General features: G+C 41.4%; 2 protein-coding genes across 16 annotated transcripts in view; one reads left to right on the top strand and one right to left on the bottom strand.

Moving 5' to 3' along the window:
- The first annotated feature begins 2019 nt into the window (after positions 1-2019).
- LOC135102629 (uncharacterized) lies at positions 2020-2585 on the top strand. The gene is made up of 2 exons (XM_064007952.1): positions 2020-2153; positions 2317-2585. Exons 1-2 carry the CDS (start codon positions 2114-2116, stop codon positions 2583-2585), a joined length of 309 nt encoding a protein of 102 aa, XP_063864022.1. The 5' UTR covers positions 2020-2113.
- A 15960-nt stretch (positions 2586-18545) lies between these two features.
- LOC135101587 (tyrosine-protein phosphatase non-receptor type 9-like) overlaps positions 18546-25245 on the bottom strand; it is a 251169-nt gene continuing 244469 nt past the window's right edge. For all 15 annotated transcript variants that reach the window (XM_064005749.1, XM_064005765.1, XM_064005854.1 and 12 more), the window contains one exon: positions 18546-19780. In XM_064005749.1, the coding sequence (XP_063861819.1) occupies positions 19554-19780 (227 nt within the window). In that variant the 3' untranslated portion in view covers positions 18546-19553. The remainder of the gene's footprint in view (positions 19781-25245) is intronic.

Below are 25245 nucleotides of genomic sequence, written 5' to 3'. Positions count from 1 at the left end.
GAAAGACTTGCTATAAAGCAGATATCTTCAATATTTAGCTTAGTCGCGAAGATGACTCATTACGGACCGGATGTGCAGGGTGGAGCGACCTCCACCCCCCTGAGCAATTATCTGACGGCCGTGAGTGAGAACTTTCCGCGGGTGAATCGCCTGCATACCATCGAATCGTCAGTCGCTGCGAGGGGAAAGTTGGACGTTTTACCCGTTAATTTAGACGCAAATGCTAATAATCATGCGGGAATTAACGATCCTTACATTGAATTTAGACTGCCTGGTATTCCAGGACAATTTTTGGATCTATCAACGCTCTCTCTAGAATTGCAGGTTAGCGCGACGAAGGCAGACGGTGCGCCACTAGACGATGACGATCACGTCGTTTTTAGTAATGGTTTGAATAATACGATGTTTAAGTCATGCGCTTGCTATTTTAACGAACAGCTTGTGGAGTCATCCTCTTTGTTCAACTATCACGCCTTCATTAAAATGATTACAACAATCTCTCAGGATAAAATTGACTCTATCAGTCGCGTCGCCTTCTACCACTGCGATTATGATGGATCAAAAGGCATAATCAATAAATTTGATGAAGACTATTTCACGGGAGGGAATAAAGACGAGAAGTAAATGATGAAAGATTGTAAAACGCACGGCATTTCGATGACTGCGCCTTTGTTTTTGGATATATCAAGTCTGGACGCTTATCTGCTTGACTCTGTTGATGTGAGAATTCGATTAGAATTGGCTAACAAAACATGGATTCTTAATTCACACCAAGATGCCAGCAGTTTCAAATTTAAGCTCGAGATGGCTAAGTTATGGGTTGACCGCGTCACGCCACATCCGCCTGCCTTAGAATCGTTAAATACCTCCTTGACTCGAAATCCAATGCAATACACTTTTAATAGAACGCTCAATAAAACGTATGTGTTAGCCGCCAATCAAACGTCTTTGATTGCTGAATTACCTTTCGCGCAAATCATACCTCAAAATTTGACCATGGCAATAGTTGATATGGACAGCTTACAAGGCGTAATTGATAAGAATGGTTTATATTTTCAACACGCCGATCTGTCACATGTACATATCACCGTGAACGGGGCGACCATTTATAACGTTCGCAGCTCTTTCCTGCATCACGCGTCAAAATTGTTTTACACGACCCTTGAGTCACTAGGATTGGACACACGTAATTCCCTAACATTTGATGCTTTTAATAAAGGTCGGACAGTATGTTTCTTTAACTTTGTGACGGAGGACGTGCACAATGCCATCCCTCTGGATAAATCAGGAAATCTAAGAATCAATCTGTCTTTTGCTAAGGGACGTAATCACAACCGCGTCATAATGTTTTTCGCCGACACTACTGGCGTCATAGAAATTGATCATTATCGTCACGTTCGCTGCATTGTCCGCGCATAAGCCGTCATGAATGCATGTGAAATACAGGCCGGTCTAGCAGGCATCTTGGGCGATCGAGTTTATTTTTTAGGCTGTCACGACCATCGCCATGTGACAGATCTGATAAATCTTGCCAGAAAACAGGTGAAGCCATGCGTTTTCATTCTAAATACATTGAGTGACTCAAAGACCATGGGCCACTGGATTACTGTTTATCTTAATTTTCAAAGTCAGACCATAGGCTATTACGATAGCTATAACTTGCATCCCAAATACAATTCCGCTGTCTTACATCATTTTATGCAAACTTGTCAACATATGAAAATTAGCACATTAAATTATCGACTTCAGGGGTTGAATTCCCTCGTGTGTGGCATTTATTGCATGTTCTTTCGCCTTCTACTGAGTTGGCATACATTAAAACGTGCAATGTGCATTATTCACGCCACCTTCAAAAAGCATCAATATCTATATAATGACAAAAAAATTACTCGTATGGCTTATGTAATATTTCGTAATATGCCGCATTGCATGCCTACGTTTTGCCCAGCCGGCAGCCGGGCGAGATGTCGTAACATCTGTAAAGCGGTAATAAGGTAGATTGGGGGGGTGGGGGGGTGGGAAAGGGGGTCAATATGGGGTAATTGCTGACGGATAAGCGTCACTTCGCCATCACCTCTCAACCCAGTCGGACGTCGAAGCCTCATCTCCAAGAATGGCGCAAGCTGACAAACGTTTCATCTTGAGAACTGCAGGTGAGTACACCATTGCCTTGCACGGCATCTCACATCTCCACCATTGTAAATTACATTAACGTTCTTTGCCAATGAATAAGAAGAGGGAGAGTGGGAGGGGAAAATAAAAACTTTTCCATTGTTCTCATTGTTTTTTTTTTTTTTTTTTTCTTGTCTGTTACAGAACGCATCTCTTTCTGCTTTGATATCTATCTGGGCGATGCTGGGGGTAAGCGAAGCCGTGCTGACCATGAGGATGTCAATGTGGAGAAAATGTCAGAACCTGCAAAGAAGAAATTGATCTTTAGTGATGACGACATGTCGCCACTGCCGGCCAGCCCACCTCCTGACGCTCCATCAGGACAGGAGTCGCAACAGCAGCAGCCGGCATCGCAGTCGATTCCGCCACCTCAGGAGTCGCTAATGCCACCTCCGACCGAAACACAGCCGTGACGGTCAGATGAGTCGGCAGTAGGCGGCAAAGAGGGTCAGGAGGTGAAGAAGAAGTCGCAGGAAAACAAAAAAAAAAGAATATTCCCCCTAACACGCCAGAGGACGACAGCACACCAAAACTCCTCATTGCTCCAGCCGCTCCTCGTAAGAAGCTGGTTCCTAGAGTTATTAAAACTATGCCCGTCATTGACAGCGATGACGATGATCTCTTCGCCTTCAATTCGCAAATGTTTTGAATGAAAGAGATGTATTTGCCCTAATAAGCAATGAGCTGTATTTGTCCTAATAAAAATAAAATGTCCCATCGACTCTGCATAACCTTTCTAATAATAATAATAATAATAATAATAATAATAATAATAATAATAATAATAATAAGGCAGCCATCCAGCATAAGTATTACGTCAGCCATGCCGCTGGTGGTCGGTGAAAGTGGAAGAGGCCGCCGCTCCGCCCTGCCCGTCACAGACGCTTCCTCCAGGTAAAAAGGATGGACAGGTAACGGAACCTCGTGGGGCAGTCGCGACGACCTTGACCATAGGGGAATGTATTGAGATGTCGGAGGGAACGCGTGCCGGCTATAATAATAATAATAATAATAATAATAGTAATAATAATAATAATAATAATAATAATAATAATAATAATAATAATAATGATAATAATAAGGCGGGCATCCGGCATAAGTATTACGTCAGCCACGCCGCTGGTGGTCGGTGAAAGTGGAAGAGGCCGCCACTCCGCCCTGGCCGTCACAGACGCTTCCTCCAGGTAAAAAGGATGGACAGGTAACGGGACCTCGTGGGCAGTCGCGACGACCTTGACCATAGGGGATGTATTGAGATGTCGGAGGGAACACGTGATGGCAAGTCTCGCCACCCAGACTGTCCAGGATCCGCGCGGGCAACTAGCGCGTGACGTCCACGCGGCGGCCCATTCTAAGCCCTCAACTTCCCGTTCCCGCCCCAAAAAAAAAAAGAAAAAAAAAAAAGCCTGCATGGCTCCTGGTGGCGTACGGCCGCATGGGACCTGGCGGCGTCGCCCGCCACTTTCCTGACACGTGCGGGTCTCCCCCCACCCCATTTCCTTTCCGTCCGACCTTTGACCATCCAGCGGCGACGACCTTGGAATGTACTGAGGTTTTCGGAGGGAACACGCAATGGCAACACTCAGCCATCCCACCCTCCAGGATTCCCGTGAATGAAAGAGCGAAAGGGCGACCTACACGGCATTGCCGACACAGCCCCCTAACCACGCGTGTGTGTGGGCGACTTCCACGTCTGGCCGCCAGTCCACCCCCCCCCCTCCTTTCACTCAATTATTTTCCACCCACCATCATTGATTCACTTAGTCATTCCATCGTCGCCGAAGGATAAGGACGCACGCCCCCCCACCTCTCCGTCAGTGTCGCTGTCACCGTCCCTCTACCACCCCCCTCCCCCCCTTGGTGTTGCCATCGTGAATCACCACCCTCCCCTTTCCCAAGTCTGGGTCTCCATCCTGAAATGGACTGCCACTGAAGTCTACGGAAAATTGCTGTCAGGTTTCCCCATTGCAACTTGATAAGGTCCACACTCGCAATATGGCATGCCATCAGAGTCGCTCCTGGGGGTGGGGGTGGGATCCCCATCCCCCCCTCCCCCCCCATCCCCCAACACCCTATTTACAGCCAGGGTCTCCATCCTGAAATGGATCGCCACTCCGGGTAATTGCCATGGGGGTCGAGCCCCCCCTAAAAAGTCTTGCCACCGAGATCCCCATGCAATGGGGACCTCGGTGGCAAGCCTTTTTAGGGGGCCGACCCCCATGGCAATTTCCCAACTACTCACAGTCTCTTCCACTCTGCACATACACTCGGGTGAACATCCTTCTTGATGAAAATTTTCATAAACGGCTCCTTGCAGGTCCTTAGTCATTTCACCTTATCCAGCAGGGTATCTCTATCCTACCACGATGCCAAGGTGACCAGGATCGGGCGTCGTCGCCTGTTGTTACCACTTCCTAGCCTTCTCACAGCTTGTATTACCCCAACATCTGCTTCTATCTTCTCAAACACTCTCTCCACCTTCGCTGCATCTGATGTTGCTCTACCAAGGCTTTCTTGGTCATCTGTCGACGACCCTAAGTGTCTTGACACCCCCCTCAACTTTTTCTTCATTAACTTCTGCAACATTCGCGGTCTAAGATATAATTTTCAATCTGTAGAACACCACCTCTCCTCTTCTAAACCTCATCTTCTTTTCCTCACTGAAACTCAGATGTCTGAGGCAACTGACAGTAGCCCCTTTTCTGTTCCCTCCTACTTTCTCTATCCTCATTTTTTATCCAAAGCTGGATGCTGCGTTTATGTGCGCAATGACTTAACCTGCTCTCGTGCTCTTGAATCTTCCGAGTTTTCCACCATCTGGCTACGACTACAGAGTCACTCTCATACTAAATTTATCTGTGCTGTATACCTCTCATCTAACTCCTCTGACTATAAGAAATTCTTTGACTACTTAACTTCCAAAGTGGAGCACATTCTGACCCTCTTCCCTTTTGCAGAGATCTCCATTCTTGGAGACTTCAATGTTAACCACCAGCTTTGGCTTTCCTCTCCCTTCACTGACCATCCTGGTGAACTAGCCTACAACTTTGCTATCCTCCATGACCTAGAGCAATTGGTGCAACACCCTACTCGTATTCCTGACCATCTTGGAGATACGCCCAACATTCTTGACCTTTTCCTGACCTCTAATCCTTCTGCTTATGCTGTCACCCTTTCTTCTCCGTTGGGCTCCTCTGATCACTGTCTCATATCTTTATCTTGTCCTATCACTCCAATCCCGCCTCAGGATCCCCCTAAGCGAAGGTGCCTCTGGCGTTTCGCCTCTGCTAGATGGGGGGACCTGAGGAGGTATTTTGCTGATTTTCCTTGGAATGACTACTGCTTCCGTGTCAGAGACCCGTCTTTCTGTGCTGAGCGCATAACAGAGGTGATAGTGTCTGGCATGGAGGCGTACATTCCTCACTCTTTTTCTCGTCCTAAACCTTCTAAACCTCGGTTTAACACAGCTTGTTCTCGTGCTATACATAATAGAGAGGTGGCCCACAAAAGGTACTTGAGCCTTCCACCACCAGAATCTCATGCACTTTATATTTCTACCCGGAACCATGCCAAGTCTGTTCTCCAACTAGCCAAAAACTCTTTCATTAACAGAAAATGTCAAAACCTTTCAAGATCTAACTTCCCCTCGTGATTTGTGGCATCTAGCCAAAAATATCTCCAATAACTTTGCTTCTTCTTTCCCTCCTATATTTCAACCAGATGGCACCACTGCTATCACATCTATTTCTAAAGCTGAACTCTTCGCTCAAACCTTTGCTAAAAACTCTACCTTGGACGATTCTGGGCTTGTTCTTCCCTCTCCTCCACACTCTGACTACTTCATGCCACGTATTAAAATTCTTCGCAATGATGTTTTCCATGCCCTCGCTGGCCTAAACCCTCGGAAGGCTTATGGACCTGATGGGGTCCCTCCTATTGTTCTCCGAAACTGTGCCTCCGTGCTTGCACCTTGCCTAGTCAAACTCTTTCAGCTCTGTCTGTCAACATCTACATTTCTTTTTTGCTGGAAGTTTGCCTACATTCAACCTGTTCCTTAAAAGGGTGACCGTTCTAATCCCTCAAACTACCATCCTATTGCTTTAATTTCCTGCCTATCTAAAGTTTTTGAATCTATCCTCAACAGGAAGATTCTTAAACATCTATCACTTCACAACCTTCTATCTGATCACCAGTATCGGTTCCGTCAAGGCTTCTCTACTGGTGATCTTCTGGATTTCCTTACTGAGTCTTGGTCATCCTCTTTTAGAGATTTTGGTGAAACTTTTGCTGTTGCCTTGGACATATCAAAAGCTTTTGATAGAGTCTGGCACAAAGCTTTGATTTCCAAACTACCCTCCTATGGTTTCTATCCTTCTCTCTGTAACTTCATCTCAAGTTTCCTTTCTGACCGTTCTATTGCTGCTGTGGTAGACGGTCACTGTTCTTCTCCTAAATCTATTAACAGTGGTGTTCCTCAGGGTTCTGTCCTGTCACCCACTCTCTTCTTATTATTCATTAATGATCTTCTAAACAAAACTTCTTGTCCTATCCACTCCTACGCTGATGATACCACCCTGCACTTTTCCACGTCTTTTCATAGATGTCCAACCCTTAGGGAGGTAAACATATCACGCAGGGAAGCCACAGAACGCTTGACTTCTGATCTTTCTAAAATTTCTGATTGGGGCAGAGCAAACTTGGTATTGTTCAATGCCTCAAAAACTCAATTCCTCCATCTATCAACTTGACACAACCAGACAACTATCCCCTCTTCTTCAATGATACTCAACTGTCCCCCTCTTCTACACTGAACATTCTCGGTCTGTCCTTTACTTATAATCTGAACTGGAAACTTCACATCTCATCTCTAGCTAAAACAGCCTCTATGAAGTTAGGTGTTCTGAGACATCTCCGCCAGTTTTTCTCACCCCTCCAGCTGCTAACACTGTACAAGGGCCTTATCCGTCCATGTATGGAGTATGCTTCACATGTCTGGGGGTTTCCACTCATACTGCTCTTTTTGACAGGGTAGAATCAAAAGCTTTTCGTCTCATCAACTCCTCTCCTCTAGCTGACTGTCTTCAGCCGCTCTCTCACCGCCGCAATGTTGCATATCTAGCTGTCTTCTACCGCTATTTTCATGCTACCTGCTCTTCTGATCTTGCTAACTGCATGCCTCCCCTCCTTCTGCGGCCTCGCTGCACAAGATGTTCTTCTTTCTCTCACCCCTATTCTGTCCACCTCTCTAATGCAAGAGTTAACCAGTATTCTCAATCATTCATCCCTTTCTCTGGTAAACTCTGGAACTCCCTGCCTGCTTCTGTATTTCCACCTTCCTATGACTTGAATTCCTTCAAGAGGGAGGTTTCAAGACACTTATCCATCAATTTTTGACCACTGCTTTGACCCTTTTATGGGACTGGCATTTCAGTGGGCATATTTTTTTTATTGGATTTTTGTTGCCCTTGGCCAGTGTCCTTCCTACATTAAAAAAAAAAAAAAAAAAATACAATTAAATACGATTTTTTCCATCTACTAGGTAATGTTACTTGCTAGCCCAAGCTTGATAAAGCCCAGTTAGAACATATAACATGTTTCTGGTCAAGAATAACTAAAATCTAATGTTTTATACATTAAAAATACTTAAATATTGCAATTATCATGTGAAGATGCTGTAAACCTTTAAGAAGTGATGGAAATCGACAGCTCTTTTTTAAATCTGGCGGATGATCCGTACAATGTAAATGAACCATAACTCACATGGGTAAATGCACCCAAACGTGCACATTTATAAACACCTTAATCTCTTCTACATAAGTTATTTTATTCGTGAGAATGCCGTGTTCAAAAACTTTATTTTTTTTCCTTTTTCCCTTTTTCTGTATTATATCAGCTCCTATTATGCCACATAAAAAAAAAAAAAGAAGGGTTAGATGTTGCCAGTGGTTCAACCTTTTGGCCTAAAGAGTCTGGATTATTCTTTCACTTATCGTAAATTACCGTAGATTGCCATTATGGGGAGGATGGGTTGCTAAAGACGAAAATTCGCTATATCCAGAGAGAGAGAGAGAGAGAGAGAGAGAGAGAGAGAGAGAGAGAGAGAGAGAGGGGGGGGAGATTGGCTGTGACAGCCATTATTGACCTTGACAACTGCCGATGACGCTCTCTCTCTCTCTCTCTCTCTCTCTCTCTCTCTCTCTCTCTCTCTCTCTCTCTCTCTCTCACAGATAAGTTAACAGAGAGAGAGAGAGATGAGCTGTAGTTGCGTATGTCAGTGACCTTGAGAACTGCCAATGACTCTCTCTCTCTAAAATTCATGAAAAAAAAACTTAAATATGTAAAAATACCATGTTTCTGATACTACAACTGATTAATTGTAATTACATTAATTTTAATAAAAAAAAAAAAAAATGTTTTGGTCCAAGAACAGTTTGCTTTGCGAACCAAGGGCTGGAACGGATTAAGTTCGTGAACCGAAGTTCTACTGTATCAAGTAAGCATTACATTGTTTGCGGAACGTATGATACTTTTTTTTTTTGTGTGTGTGTATGTGTGTGTGTGTGTCAAAAAATTACGATAATGAGTTATGAGTAAAACGACTTGCAGCCTTCCGGAACATATGTCACTCGTAACTCCAACACCCTCTGTAGTAACATTTTTGTACAGATAAGTATGATTCAAGGCTTTTGCTGTTGATTTCATTGGATAAGTATATCTATGTAATCTCCAGGGCAGGCTGTTTAAAGAGAGTAGAAATTTTGAATTAATAGTTGTTAGTATAAACTCATAAATTCTGAATTAGGAATAGTCTTGCTGTAGTAATAGTACATATCATGTGAAGGAAACAATAGAATAGTTATCATAATGTCTCCCAACATCTTTATGGACAAATCAAAGGTGTTAGTCTTGGGGACTTGTACTGTGGATAAATCTTATTATGTTGTAATATTATTTCCACAGTCACATAATAGTACATTTGTTGGTGTGGAAATGTTTAGCTCCTGGCAGCTTGATGTATTTTCTCCAAGTAATTGTCAGCTTGTAAATCTAGTATATAGATTCATATTTCACAAACTACATAAATACGATTATGTGTTTTCGTAATATTACCTTGAAAAAATCCAAAAGCATTATTATTATTATTATTATTATTATTATTATTATTATTATTATTATTATGAAAATCCATGTAAAAGCATCAGGGAAAAATCATAAAACTGATATAAAGCCAAGCAGGGTCCCCCAAAGAGCAAACGTAATGTGAAAAACCAAAGAAGGAAAAGATAAAATAAAAGAAAAGAGATAAATAGTAAGTTAACAGGAAGGAAAACTTGTTTTAAATTCATCTATAGCAGCTTCAGAAACAGTTTCATCAGGAAGTAGATACCACACTTTAGTCATATTGGGGATAAATGTACCAGATAATTGGTAGGTTGAACAAAATTACTTGCTGAAAAGCACACCCACTGAAATGTAAATTATGAGGTGTTCGGCATACAGGAATAAATTGAGGAGGTAATGCTCTGTGAAGAGGATGTTCATTATTATTGACAATTTTGAAAAACATGGTCAATGCACCCATCATTATATGATGATAAAGCTACATGTTGAGATTAGGGAGTAAAAACTCTATTAAGGTAAAAGTGATCCCAAAAAAATGAAATGAAATGGAGCAGTTGACACCCAAACTGGACAACAATACCAAAAGGGTAAAATGAATAATAGAAAATATTTAGAATAATCTTATCATTAAAAATGGTTCTGCATTTCCTCAACAAACCAATCTGTAGTTAAGGTACTATTGTAAGTGTTTTAAGCATTGTTATTAGTCACCAGGGGGTGCTATGTGAGGTGTGTAGGGAGGAGTGGGTGAGTATAGTGGCAGTTGGACGTGGGCACTTGCCACCTCACCACCTCTGTCTCCCACCTACATCTGTTTTGTCACTGAGGGAAGAAATGAAGACTTGCTGGGAGAAACAACTTTGAATATCCTTCCTACAAGCTATCTAGGCTTTGACAATGGCAGACACTCTCAATGTGAAAATTATTTTGAGTTTGACAGGACCTCCCATCCTGTTACTGAGTGGTTCGAGAAGGCTGAGTTAGTGTGTCGCCTGAGGAATGTCAAAGATTTGATCCCTGTCATTCCTCTATGACTCACCAGGGGTGCATTCGCAGTATATCAGCAATTTGATGACAGAGAGAAGAAAGACATCGAGAAGGTGAAGGGTGCCCTATATTCTGTCTTTGCTGTGGACCAGTTTATGACGTATGAGTTGTTCATGGCTCGACAATTGAAGAGCGAAGAGGTAGTTGACGTTTACCTTGCTGATCTACGCCGTCTGTCATCCCTTTTTGGGGCATGAACGACACTGCCCTTCCGTGTGCATTTGTTGCTGGTCTACCAGACACTGTTCACCAGCTGCTTCGGGCAGGAACACGCCTTGAAGCAATGAAACTTGAACAAGTCCTTGAGTGCGCACGAGTGCTGCTGAGGGAAGAGACTAGCATTTCAGCAGTGGCACAGTTGAGATGAGATGCGACATGCAGCCGTGATAGTCCACCAACAAGGAAACAGGATTTCATGTGTTACAACTGTGGAATGTCGAAACCAACTGGCCCGAGACTGCTTGATACAGAGACCACAATGGAGAGGCGATCGCAGTGGCCGGGTCACCTGCTATCAATGCAAAGAGATGGGACACATTGCTGCTTCCTGCCTGGGAAACTGCCTGAGAGAGGGGGTGTTAGCACTGGCTCCCTCTCGTGTGCTGTGAATACAGCACTGCCTGTGACACACGTGACTGTGAATGGTGTCAAGAGGAGCGTGCTGATCGATACTGGATGTTTGATGAGGATCATTCATGTCGTGTTGTTCGAGTTGGAGTGAGGAGAAAGTGGACGTACTGATGATTAACAGGGAATGTCAGCAGTGTGTTGGTGTAGGACGAGTGAACATGTTGACTCAAGAAGGAATCTCTGTGAAGATTGATGTGTTAGTAGTGAAGTTCAGACCTCTGAACTTAGATGTCATTTTGGGCATGAATGGTATTGCAGCTATGGGGGAGTGACAATTAAGTTCTCCTGTGATGTGCAATTAGGCCCACGAAGTGTGTGTGGGGTGATAATTAATAGTAGGCTGACACCGCTGTTGAAAACTGAAGTGGTGAATAAAGACTTCATTGTTGGTTATGAGAACAGTGCTAAAGTATGGACTGTGTGGTGGAGATGGGCTTCAGGTGAGGAGTCAGGCCTCCTCCTTAATGGAATTACTGAGTATCACGTTCCTGTGACGGCGTGGAGGGAATATGAGTCTGAACTAGAAAAATGGATCACCAAAGGATGGCTGCTTCCTTATGATGAAAAAGAGTTCAGGAAGCCCAAAGGACTGATTCCCTTGATGGCTGTAGTTTGGAATAACAAGGGAAAGATGCAGCCAGTGCTGGACTATAGAGAATTGAACACTCATGTGGAGACACACACACAGCAGACATGGATGTGTGTGCTAATAAGTTATGTGAGTGGTGTCAGATGGGCTGTAATGTTGCTTTACTCGACCTGAGGAAGGCATACCTGCAAGTGCGTGTGCACCGCTCACTGTGGCAACCAAACTGGGATTTGGCCTCAGTATCGGCCACATGGTAATGAAGGCAGTCATGTCAGAAGTGTTAAAGCAGGACAATGTCATCAAGGAAGCTGCTTTGCCCTACGTGGACGACATTCTTGTCAATGAAGACCTTGTAATGTCTGGTGTGGTAGTCAGTCATCTATATCAGTTTGGTCTGGAACCCTGCCCAGTGTGTGTAGGAAGGAGCCTGTGTCCAGGGGCTGTGGGTAGGAGGTGCGAAAATTTTACAGTGGCGGAGGGATAACGTCATCAAGGAAGCACCAGTGTCGTTAACAAGGAGGTCACTGTTCTCATGGTGCAGACAGGTGGTGGGCCACTTGCTTGTGTGCTGGTGGCTGAGACCCGCAGCGTCGTTCATCAAGAGGAGAGTCACTTCTCTGACGAGGACATGGGACAATGAAACTGATGATGCAAAGCTACAAGCCACGGTGGACGACATGGTGCAGCGTGTGAGTCTCCAAGGCCCTGCCGGAGGGCGCTGGGATGTCTTGGGTAATACAGCTACAGTGTGGGTGGATGCCAGCTCATTGGCGTTAGGTGTAGCAGTGGAGGTGAATGACGACATTGTGGAAGATGCCTGTTACCTTCGACCAGATGGGAGAGCACACATTAACATGGCAGAAATGGATGCTGCACTGAAGTGAGCGAATCTGGCTGTTGCGTGGGGGCGTGACATGCGTACGCCTCATGACAGATTCGGTCACTATTCATCGCTGGATATCTGACGCCCTAACTGGGAAATCCCATTTGAAAACAAAAGCAGCAGGAGAAATGCTCATTCGCAGGTGCTTGAACACCTTGAAAGCGATCTGTGAAGAATACAGTTTGGAAGTGACTGCATACCGTTTGGAAGTGGCTGTGCATAGAGTAAATTCTGCAGTAAACAAGACGGACACGCTAACCAGAATTCCTCAGAAGTGGCTGATCACCACAGATGAAATTGAAGTGTGCCCTGAGGGACAGAAGAGTATCATAGCATGCGCAGCAGCATGTGTGGAGGAGCAGCAGCATTGTAACATCATGAAATTGTATCATGATTGTGGTCACCCAAGTTTTAGACGAACTTTGCAATTTGTCAGATGCGTTGACCCAACCACTGTGAGACATTAAGTTCAACAAGTGGTGTGGAGTTGTCAGGTGGGTTGATCCATTGACCCCGCTCCTGAGAGGTGGCAGGGTGGCGTACTGGAGGTGAAAGAAACATGGCAGTGAATTGGCATTGACATCACCCATCACGCTGCTTGCCCGTACTTGACCCTAATGGATCACGGGCCTTCACGTTTCTTGATATGGCAGCAGCTGCGACTACAAACTGCAGACTGTGTGATGGAGCAATTGAAATCAGTGTTTTACAAGTGCGGCGCCCCTCGCGAAATTCTTCTGGACAACGATACAGCATTCCGCAGTAGACATCTTAAAAGCTTCGCAGAAGAGTGGGGAATTTGTTTACGTTTCAGATGTGTGTCTGTGGCATCCGGCAATGGTATTGTTGAACGCTGCCATTGTACAGTCAAGACCATCGTGGCCAGGAAGGAGTGCTCCATTGCTGTGATGGTGTATCAGTACAACACGTCACCTCACCAAGAAATGAATCACCATGCTGAACTCCTGCTAGCATGCTGTATCGCTACTACGAAGTAAGTGTTAAAAATATCGACCGTTCAAAAGCTGTTACCACCGAGCAGGATGCCCACTCTCGTTACAGCGTGGGCAATGTGTGGCTGAAGCCTCCACACACACGATGCGGCACCAGGTATGACATGGGAAGGGTTACCGGCATACTTCCAGAACAAATGGTCGAAGTTAATGGAATCCCGAGGCATGTCTGCGACCTTCACCCCAGGATGATAGCGGAAGAAGAACACAAACAAATTGAGAAAAAGGAAGAAGAAACTGAAGAGTGGATATCCACATTGGACTGCGTCACCCTGAACCCACTCAGGGTGGGGAGGAAGGCACGGAGAGTGAGTCCAGCCAAGGCGGGGAGGAAGACACAGAGAGCGAGTCCAGCCAAGGCAGGGAGGAAGACATGGAGAGCGAGTCCAGCCAAGGCAGGGAGGAAGACACGGAGAGCGAGTCCAGCCAAGGCAGGGAGAAGACACGGAGAGCGAGTCCAGCCAAGGCAGGGAGGAAGACATGGAGAGCGAGTCCAGCCAAGGAGAGGAGGAAGACATGGAGAGCGAGTCCAGCCAAGGAGAGGAGGAAGACATGGAGAGCGAGTCCAGCCAAGGCGGGGAGGAAGACACAGAGAGCAAATCCAGCCAAGGCGGGGAGGAAGACACGGAGAGCGAATCCAGCCAAGGTGGGGAGGAAGACACAGAGAGAGAGAGCTACTGAGAAGATCTGGACAGGAAAGAAGGCCTGTCGTCTGATTCTGCTGTGAATGAAACAGTATATTTTCCATATGAATAAAAATTGTTCCTTGTTCATGTTAAAAGGTTAATGAGATACGTTCATTAGTATCTGGGGGAGGTGTACTTAAGGTATTATTGAGAGTGTTTAAGCATTGTTATTAGTTGCCAGGGTGTGAGGTGTGGAGGGAGGAGTGGGTGAGTATAGCAGCAGTTGGGCGTGGGCACTCGCCACCTCACCACCTCCATCTCCCACCTACATCTGTTTTGTCACTGAGGGAAGAAATGAAGATGCGCTGGGAGAAACAACTTTGAATATCCTTCCAACACAATCTTAGAGAAGATATCCTAATGTGATTTTCAAAAGTCAGTTTGGAATCCAACATTACACCAAGAAGTTTTAAGGAATTACAGGAGTTGATTATTTGATTGTTGATTATGATATCCTGCTGTGGGGGATTGGGAATCCTTGAATGATTCAAGATAATTTTATTGGTCTTGGCAGGATTTAATTTCATACCACAATACTGACACCACGAGATCAGATCTAAGAGATCTACTTGAAGAAATATGCCAGAATAGAAGTGTCATCTGCATAAACCATCAAATGAGAAGAAATCCCATGCTACATATCACTAGCATAAAAAATTAAGAGGCCCAAGAACACTGCCTTGGGGAATGCTAGATGTGACACAAGAGAAAGTACTAAGATGACCATCAGTACCAACATGCTGGCACCTGTCAGATATAAAGTTGGAAAAAATATTAAGAAATGAACCATTAATACTTAAAGAAATCTAAGTTTAAAAGTATACTTTATTATTAACTAAATCAAATGCAGAAGAGAAATCCAGAAAAATAAGCCTAGTCTCTAACCCAATATTCAAAGGCTTGAACGTGATGCACCAAGGTCAGAAATACATCACATGTGCCAAGATTTTTCTTAAAACCAAACTGGGTAGATAGCAGCAAATTATTATTATTATTCAAGAAAGAAGAGAGACACTTGGTGAGTAATCACTCAAACACTCTTGAAAAAATAGGAGTGATGGAAATTGGCCTATAATCATTGGGAGAAGTGGTAAATGAGGATCCTGTCAGGATTGGTGTAACATTAGCAATGCACCAACACCTAGGGTAAGAACCTTTTCTAATTAAAATAAGAAAAAGTAACAGATTCTTTAGAAAAAGGGAAATCAACCTTGTGGATCCATTCCACCATAAGAGTCAAGTTCAAGTAATAACTTGTAAAGTTCAGAAAATCTAAATGGAAAAGATGTATGTGCAGGTTTAAGAAAAGTATGAGATAAAGTAACCTCTTCATTACTTTGCTTCTTAGAAAAGGTTTCTCAGATGGATGAGAGGCAAAGGTTCCATTGGGCTTACTAAAAAGGAGGAAAATCAGAGTTATGTCCATACAGACATACAGTTATGAGCTTGTGATGTACCTGAGAAGACCTCCTTCAAGTGATCATTACGATTACACTCTACAGCCCTATAGATTTGCTCAGCAGTTCTGCGAGTAAGGCAATAATTCTTCCAATTAACACCAGAATACAGAAAAACAAAGTTGGTAAGCAGTTTGTTTGTTCTGGAGAGCCTCCCTATATTCTGCAGTAAACCATGCTTTATCTTTCAAGTTTGTCTTAATAGTCTTAGAAGGGACTCTTTGAGCAGCAATATCCACATGTTTGGAGGTAAGAGCAAATATAAGGCACTGCACAATAGATGTCCCCCAAAACAATAGCAGATATATTACAGTTAACAAGGTCCTACTTGACTCTAGATTTTAGGTACACCTTATGAGACAGTGTAACATTAGGAAAAGATAAATTCAACTGAACTGCAATGTTTAAAGAACTATGATCAGAGGAGCCAATGGGAGCAGTAACATTAACATCAACAAGAACAGGGTATCAGTAAAAATTAAGTTTAGGCAATTGGCTGAAACATAAATAGGAGCTTGTACAAATTGCTTACAACAAAATAGGCAAGATTCAGCATGACTATGGCAATCAGTAGATGATATGGAATTTAGCTAATCAACATGATGAGCATTGAAGTCATCAATAAACTAAAAAGAGGATTTCCTATCAGTCTCTTGTACCCTCGATATGAAAAGCAAAAAGATAATGAAATATGGAATACGAAATCATCCATAGCATGATACAATGCAAAAATCAATTATACTTGTCTAGAAATACACAAAAATCAATAAATAGAAAGAAGATTTTATTTAGACATTTGACTAGTATGTACAAAAGTTATATAAAAAGTTTCATCTTTGGTGATGTGCCAGTGAACCTTCAGTTTAACTCAAGAGAGTCAGTTGTGCGATGCTTGTCAGTACAGGAATTCCCACACTAATAGAGATATCTGACATTTCCTCAAATTATATTATGGCAAATTGAAATCAAAAGCTGAAAGCAAGCTTGTTTTTGAAGTTCAGTGTATGTTTATCACAAAGAAGATTGGTTTGATTTTGGGGATATACAAAGGCTTAATCATATCAAGCACAATACATAAGAAAATATTTTCTTTAAGATAACATGAAATTACATTTGCAGATTACATTGTACCACACTGCAAAAATAGTAGAGACTATCACTGTCTTAATTGAGAACAATGACAAGCATAGGCATTGGGGATGCCATTTACTACCAATTTCCAATGTTTCTTTATTACATATACAATGGCACCATTCAAGCCTAAATTTGTTACAGTAACTGGGGTCATTAGTATATCATTCATATATCATAAATACCCAGAAACAACAAATACCCATTACTTTTAGAGAGAGAGAGAGAGAGAGAGAGAGAGAGAGAGAGAGAGAGAGAGAGAGAGAGAGAGAGAGAGAGAGAGAGAGAGAGAGAGAGAGAGATAATGAGTTCTGCAGTCAACAGAAAATTTACATGGGATGTTCATATACATACATACATACATACATACATATATATATATATATATATATATATATATATATATATATATATATATATATATATATATATATATATATATATATATATATATATATATATATATATATATATATATATATATATGTGTGTGTGTGTGTGTGTGTGTGTGTGTGTGTGTGTGTGTGTGTGTGTGTGTGTGTGTGTGTGTGTGTGTGTGTGTTTATATATATATATATATGTATGTATATATATATATATATATATATATATATATATATATATATATATATATATATATATATATATATATATATATATATATATATATATATATATATATATATATATATATACACACACACACACACACACACACACTATTAACAGTGGTAGCTTACAAATGTCAACTGTACTTGCATCACCTCCAATGTACACAATATACACACGTACATTATGCCCTTACATTGATAATTTGAAACAGCACTTCATTCTTAATTATTATTAATTGTCATTCATTGTCAATGTCATGTTGATAATAGTTTTCTGCTCGCTGGAAAATATAACTTTCCATCATGCAGTTTACACATGGAAATTAAATGTCAAACAAAATGAAAAATGAGTACTATACTGCACCAATGCTAATTGGTTAATGTAATATAGATATAACTAACCCTTTATCAAAAACTGTGAATCACACAAAGAAGTGGGCATTAATGCAATCCTAAATACTATAATGGACAGCTTATAAACTTACAATTACCAGATGTTGCAGCTTACCTGCAAAACTTAACAGGTATTCAAGTATAGCTTTCCACTTTAGCTTCTTTCTTCAGAGCCACTTCCTCATGCTGCACAAAGAAAACTAAGGACAGTAAGCTTGAGGAGCAAACCTGAGATTGAGAGATTTAGCCAAAATAATATTCATTAAGACCTGATGCAAGCCTTCCCATGTTCCTGTGTTCTGACTGCCATCTCAGGCTCGTTTTTTTTTTTTTTTCATTTTATTTCTTTTTGTACTGATGAGAGGACAAGAATTAATGAGTATGCATGTACTCATAATTTCCAAAGAAAATCTTGTCACTGGGTGGCAGCCCTCAGCCTGCAGGTAGGCAAACAGCTGGTCCAGCTTGCACTGGCTGGCCCACACTCAGGGACTGGAAGGCACCCTTGCCAATGACTGACTTATGTAGCAGAACTCCTGCAATTATTGCTACTATTTCCCTGTTGCCACTGCTGCACAGTACATCTGGCACAAGGTCTCCTGGGCTGAGGTAGGCTTGCAGGCTGGAGCATTGTAGGACAGTGAAGCAGTAATGAGTGAAATTTAGTTTCCGCTCATAGTAACACCTATCCCTTAACACAAAAAGACAAAATAACACACAAGTAATTTTTATGTAATGGAAATGACTTGTTTGCTTACTTGTAAATAGCAGAAAATAAGATGTAATAATTAATAAGGCTCAAAACAATACCTGATCATTTTTTTTATTCAGCCACTGTCATTTTCAAATGAAAATATCACACGATTCCATTTCAAGTTGACAAAACATGAGAGTAAAATTGGATCAATAACATCAAACTATAATTATACAGAAATATAGATATGCATGATTAATACTTTAGTATTGTCATCCTTTTATATATCATTGACAGAATGAAATCAATCTGAAGCATTTTTATGAAGAAAATGGTGAAAATATATAATGTACCATTCTGCCTGATGTAATATGAATCTCTTACATGAGTATAAGAAGAAGTAAGACATACAAAGTTATTTTTGATATTATCACTGGAATAAATATTACCCTAATTTTGAAAAAATACTGGAGATTTCAAAATGACTGGCACCTAAACAATTATATTTTGTACCTTCGTCCACAACTGTGGTGCAGCGCCGGCTGCCTCCGAGGCTGCTGGCCCTCGGCCTCCTGGAATGGTGGTCACTGTGTCCCTAGTTGTAAAATACCAAAAAGGGCCAATGCAAATAATGTGTTTCAGGTTGAACTGATATTTATAATAATGAGAACACTGTATATTTTCGCAAAAAATTTTTATGGTGTGGAGTTTACACAATTTTCTTCAGATATGTGCACCATTCCACAGAAAGAGAAGGCATATAGTAAACAAATATTTTCAACCATGTGCATGTTTTTATACATTCTATTTCTGTTTCACAATAGTTAGCACTCACATAACAACACTCATCAGCACCTGGTGGCTAAGTAAGGTACCCTGCCTTCAGCACACTGGATGACAAAGTGTACTACTACTGAGAATTTGTCCTCCACATTACCACAACTCTTTCTCTTTGCCTCAGTATTAGCACAATCACAAATCTGTTCACTGTGTGCCTCAGAACATAAGGTCCAGTAAAGTCTTTGAACACAACAATAGTCTGCAAGGCATCTGGACTGCTATTTGTGACAAAAATTTTTTCCATTGCATTCTACCTTGCCTCTAGGAGCCCAGATGGCAATTTCATTAATCACTTTCTGATCCATCTTCTTCAAAACCTGTGAGATCAACTTCCACTAATTTCCCATTGTGGAGTGCATATTCCAGGAGAGCCAGGTGACAAAAGACATATTGATCAGGCATCTGGATGGAGTATGCTCGCTGGGACCGGATCTTCTCCACTGTCCCTTTCACGTCTATGGTACCAGTTTCTTCTAAGCGTCGTATACATATATCAAGGGTGCAAAATGTTCCTGAAATGGACATTATTTATATAAGAAAAATCTGAAATAAACAAAAAAAAAAAAAAAATGTCACTACATACTACATACCTGGCTGTGATTATTCTCAAAAGGAGGTAACCTGGATAAAATGTCATATCTTGCCTCAATGTAGAAATAAATTAATGTCATAGTTCCCACTTCTCATGCTCTACTCTTTTGGCTGTCTTTTCCAAAATGAAGGTAATATAGTGGAAGTATCCTTTTAACACAATTGTAGAGTATGCAACCAGGCATTCTCCCTTATCACAAGGAAATATCTAAGTTTCTTAAGTTACAAATATGCTTTAGTACATTTTCTCATATCTTTTCTTTTTAAATAATAAAAATACTATGGTGAGTCTTTATGCACTCCAGATTGCATTGTTACATGCATGCTTTGATAAGTGAGGTGAAAGTGATGGTGATTGCAAAGGTGTATCTTTCAACAGTAATAGGTTTTTCAGTTTGGTGTTACCTGACTCTAGTGGTACATGAATTTTACATCAAATCCTAAATTTTTCCCCTTTCAATTCTAGTGCACTCTCTCTCCAAGTTGCAAAAAATTTCTATCTTATTAAGTAACATATTTCTCTATCATCACATTCAGAACATGTATAGTAGTACCTCAACTTATGAGTTGCACAACTTAAAAGTTTTTTGAGATACGAGCTATCATTTGAACAATTTTTTTGCTTTGAGTTGTCAGCCAAAATCTAAGATATGAGAGAGCTTCAGCTATGCCGCTGTTGGTTGGCACAGCGAGTGCCACAACATCTGCCCAGCATTTCTCATCTCACTTGTTCACTTTACATGTTTTTATACATTTGTTACTTACAAATACATTTTCTTACAGTAAACTCTTGATATAACAAACACACATGGGGGGGGGAGAGAGAGAGAGAGAGAGAGAGAGAGAGAGAGAGAGAGAGAGAGAGAGAGAGAGAGAGAGAGAGAGAGAGAGAGAGAGAGAGAGAGAGAGAGAGAGAGAGAGAGAGAGAGAGAGATACAAATTGTGGCTATGTGATAACCAGTTAGTGATCCTGACAATAGCTGATGATTCAATGCTCTCTCTCTCTCTCTCTCTCTCTCTCTCATTCTCTCGGATAGATTAAGGGGAGGCACTGCCAAAATAGAGACAAATTTCACCTTTCCAGCCTTTTTTTAAAAGTTACCCTGAAAAATAGATGAACACATCATGCATTTTCTGTGGAAGTTTGGCAGCCATATGACAATTCTTTCCTGTCAACTAAATTAATTTGCAATATAAATTTTGAGGTCCCCACCCATGCAGAAACCCTATTTTCTATTCAGTGCTCTTATGTTTCATTTTGTCATTTTTTTTTTCTCCTTTTTTTTACATTTTTATACAAAAAGTGCAACCTGTTCTGAGGGACTTTCTCAGCATTTTTCAAGGATTCTTGTACTCCATCAACAAGGGACACCTATCCAAGATGCTGCTGCATGGGAGAAGGAATGCTTCAAGGAATCTGACTGAAGTACAATGAACACAAGAAGTCTCAGTCATGTTGTGAGCTGCCACCTCACACAGTTGGTAAAACTTGCCCACATTCAGCCTCACCCCCTGTCTAGATTTGCTGCTCCAATGCCTACATCTGCTCCTGCAACACCTTCTACATCTGCTGCTGCAACAACTTCGACATCTGCTCCTACTCAACCTCAAGACTCTGCTGCTGCTAAGACATGTCACTGCTGACACACCTCAGGTTTGGTGCATTTGTGCACACTTTGGAAGGTCTAGACACTCAAGAAGCTGAGAGAAAACATCCCAGGAAAAAGAAAATGAAGAAGCAAGAAGTTCCCACAGAAGAATACAGGCCAAGAGACTTCTAGTGCACACACACACACACACACACACACACACACACACACACACACACACACACACACACACACACACACACACACACCAGTAAGGTATCAACTTTGATACCAACTTAGTTTTATTTATGAATGACAAGGATAATATCACCACAATAATCCTTAATGGTGTGTGTATTTACAACTAGGTAAATACACACACCAGTAAGGAATATTATGGTATTATCCTTGTCATTCATAAATAAAACTAAGTTGGTATCAAAGTTATTTTTACCCTGTAAAATCCTATAAAAATCATAATTTTTCGACAGTAACTGCATCTAAACACAAAAATGACTATATCTCAAAACTGCAATTATTGTAATTTGGAGGAAAATTACATTAGTTTTGAATATAATAAAAAAAAAAAAAAAACTGGTACAAGACGAATGGATGGAAAACATTTTGGTCGTATGTTTTTTTCTAATTGAAAAAACACCACTGCTATAATTTATTGAAGGAATAAAAAAAAGAGAGAATTTTGAGATACATAAAACAGTGATCTTGAGATTTTTTTTGCACAACAATGGTGAGATATATAAAAACTGTACCAGCAATTTATAAACCTGGGTTTCATAAGCAAAACTAGCCAATATCGTAGAAATTGAGTGAACATACGGGTCTCCATTTCTGTTTCTAGCTCTTTTATAAAAACTTTATAATTTTCCTGTAAAAACTACTTAGGCTATTATGATGAAACTTGCAGATCTTATTACTTATACTAAAGTCATTAAAGAAAAGAATACCTCAGAATAATTAGATTAACATGCATGTTCTCTCCACTAGTACCCGGTGGCACCTCCCCTTAACACACACACACACACAGACACACACACACCGCGTAGTGTAGTGGTTAGCACGCTCGGCTCACAAGCAAGAAGGCCTGGGTTTGAATCCTGGGAGTGGCGATGCAAATGGGTGAGCCTCTTAATGTGTAGCCCCTGTTCACCTAGCAGCAAGTAGGTATGGGATGTAACCCGAATGGTTGTGACCTTGCTGTCCTGGTGTGTGGTGTATGAGTGGTCTCAGTCCTACCCAAATATTGGTCACTATGAGCTCTGAGCTCTTTCTGTTGGGGAACAGCTGGTTGGGTGACCAGCAGATGACCATAGGTGAATCACACACACACACACACACACACTAGAGAGAGAGAGAGAGAGAGAGAGAGAGAGAGAGAGAGAGAGAGAGAGAGAGAGAGAGAGAGAGAGAGAGAGAGAGAGAGAGAGAGAGAGAGAGAGAGAGAGAGAGAGAGAGAGAGAGAGAGAGAGAGAGAGAGAGAGAGAGAGAGAGATACGTCATCAGCCACTTTCAAGGTCAGTCACTGGCTGTCACAGCCACAATTCATCACTCAAACATATAGCTGACTGTGTGTTAGCCAACTCTCAAATATTTTAAGACCTAGGATATTCGTAAAATAAAGCAAGCATTTGATAATTTTGAAATATGCTGTAATTTGTGAAGTTTCACAAAATAAAATGATTGTTTGACAATCTTAAAGGGGTCATTATATCAGAAATTTGGTAAACAGAGGTTTGTCATATCAACAGTTTACTGTATTTAAAAAAAAACAACAAAAATTTGGGTGTTTTGGGGGCTGGAACGGATTAATGGCATTTCAATTAATTTCAATGGGGAAAACTGATTTGACATAAGAGCAAATTGAGTTACGAGCTCTATCACAGAACGAATTAAACTCATAAAGCCAAGGTACTACTGTATTAACATTACCTGCCACTTTACACGACACACACAGACACACACACACACACACACACACACACACACACACACACACACACAAAAAAAAAAAAAAAAGTTTACATATGATCAGAGCAGGGAGTACAAAAATGAGCTCCCTCATGTAATGGATTTGAAGTAGCCAGTGGCAGTAAAAAAAAATGCAGGTTTGGGGCTGTCCATATTGTGTGATTCACTGATGGTCAGTTGGATGCAATTAAGAAGGATCCAGTTATTTGAGAAAAGAAGAGAACTGAAACACTGGGACCAGACCTTGCAAATGATTTACTACAGGATTACAAAAACATCACACCTACTTATCAAGAACAGCCACAAACAAAAAGCCAGCACCTCTACAGGAAGACCACATCATCTATGAGCACACCTGCACAGAGGACTGTAGGCCTCAAACCTATATGAGGATGACAAGGACTATGCTATTGAGACACTTCACGTGCCATCTAGTACAGAATGGAGCCATTAAAACCATTACATCAAGCATGGACCACCTGTGACATGTCACAACTTAGAAAAAAACTTCCTTCAGTGACCTTCAGTCAACATGTCAAGTTCTTCACGAGTATTAGGGACAATGAAGAAATAATGGTGGCCAAGTTTTCTAAGTAGGTGAGATGAGTTTCTTGCCATAACACCAAAATTGCCTTTTTCAGGTACAATAACAAATTTGTATCTTTGGCTCATGGTCAACTGTTGATTATTGAATAACCAGGCATTTTCTATTAGTTTCATGTCAGATGAGCTACCAGATCATGGGCATTTCTGCCAGCCAGTTTTCACATCAACATACCTAAGGTGATAGGTTCCTTCATGCAGGAACATGCCATCAGGTTGATGGTTGTCAAAACTTGAATATGTGATCCTTCAGCACATTCAAGTACTTTGGTAAATTGTTGTGTTTGGTGGTCAAAAGAAATGGTCATCACCTTTTTTGTCACTGAAAATGTTTTTAGTCTTCATAGTGTCAAACCTACTGCTTCCAAGTGGCTGCCATATTGTTCTTGTACTAATTCTGACACCCTGAAGGTACTTCCATCAGAGAGAGAGAGAGAGAGAGAGAGAGAGAGGAGAGAGAGGAGAGAGAGAGGAGAGAGAGAGAGAGGAGAGAGAGAGAGAGAGAGAGAGAGAGAGAGAGAGAGAGAGAGAGAGAGAGAGAGAGAGAGAGAGAGACTCTTTCCACTGCTGTGGGGTCTAATTCTTGTGTTGCAGGAAAATATATATTCTTCTTTTCTTCACAATCTTAGTAAGAAGAGTTTTTTTTACTGCCTATTTCACACACAATTTCAGGTCTTAGTGGAGGCCATCCTGGATGGTGCATTCTGCCACATTTTTCAGGAGGTATGAGTGTTGGTTTTTTATTTCACCTGATGTCATGAAAGGATTCTTTTAGCACAGAGCACTGGGTAAAATGCATCAGTCTTCAGGGAAGTCTTCCTTTGCTTACCAGGGTGGAATTTTGGCAAGAGAACTTCATTCTCATCCAGGCCTTGTTTGAAGGTAAGAATGTGTAACACAATAACTCTAAGGCAGCCAAGATGAGCAACAATGACTTTTATTTTAACTCCTTTTTGCCTGAGGGTGATGATATGAACCTTTTTCCACATCATTCATGGTAACTCCACCCAATCTTCAAGGCCTTAGACAAAAACTAGGATGAATACACACGGTAATCCACAGCTAAGTGTCCCAATAACCTCAATAATGAAAGAGTTCAAGTTACTGGAAGCAGGCAAGGAGTTTCAGAGTTTACCAGAAAAAGGAATGTAAGATTAAGAATACTGGTAAACTCTTGCATTAGAGATAGAATATGGGTCAGAAGTAGG

Source organism: Scylla paramamosain, chromosome 1 (assembly GCF_035594125.1).
Source record: "Scylla paramamosain isolate STU-SP2022 chromosome 1, ASM3559412v1, whole genome shotgun sequence".
Classification (NCBI taxonomy): domain Eukaryota; kingdom Metazoa; phylum Arthropoda; class Malacostraca; order Decapoda; family Portunidae; genus Scylla; species Scylla paramamosain.
The sequence above is the reverse complement of the archived record's forward strand: the minus strand, read 5'-3'. Positions and strand labels throughout refer to the sequence as shown.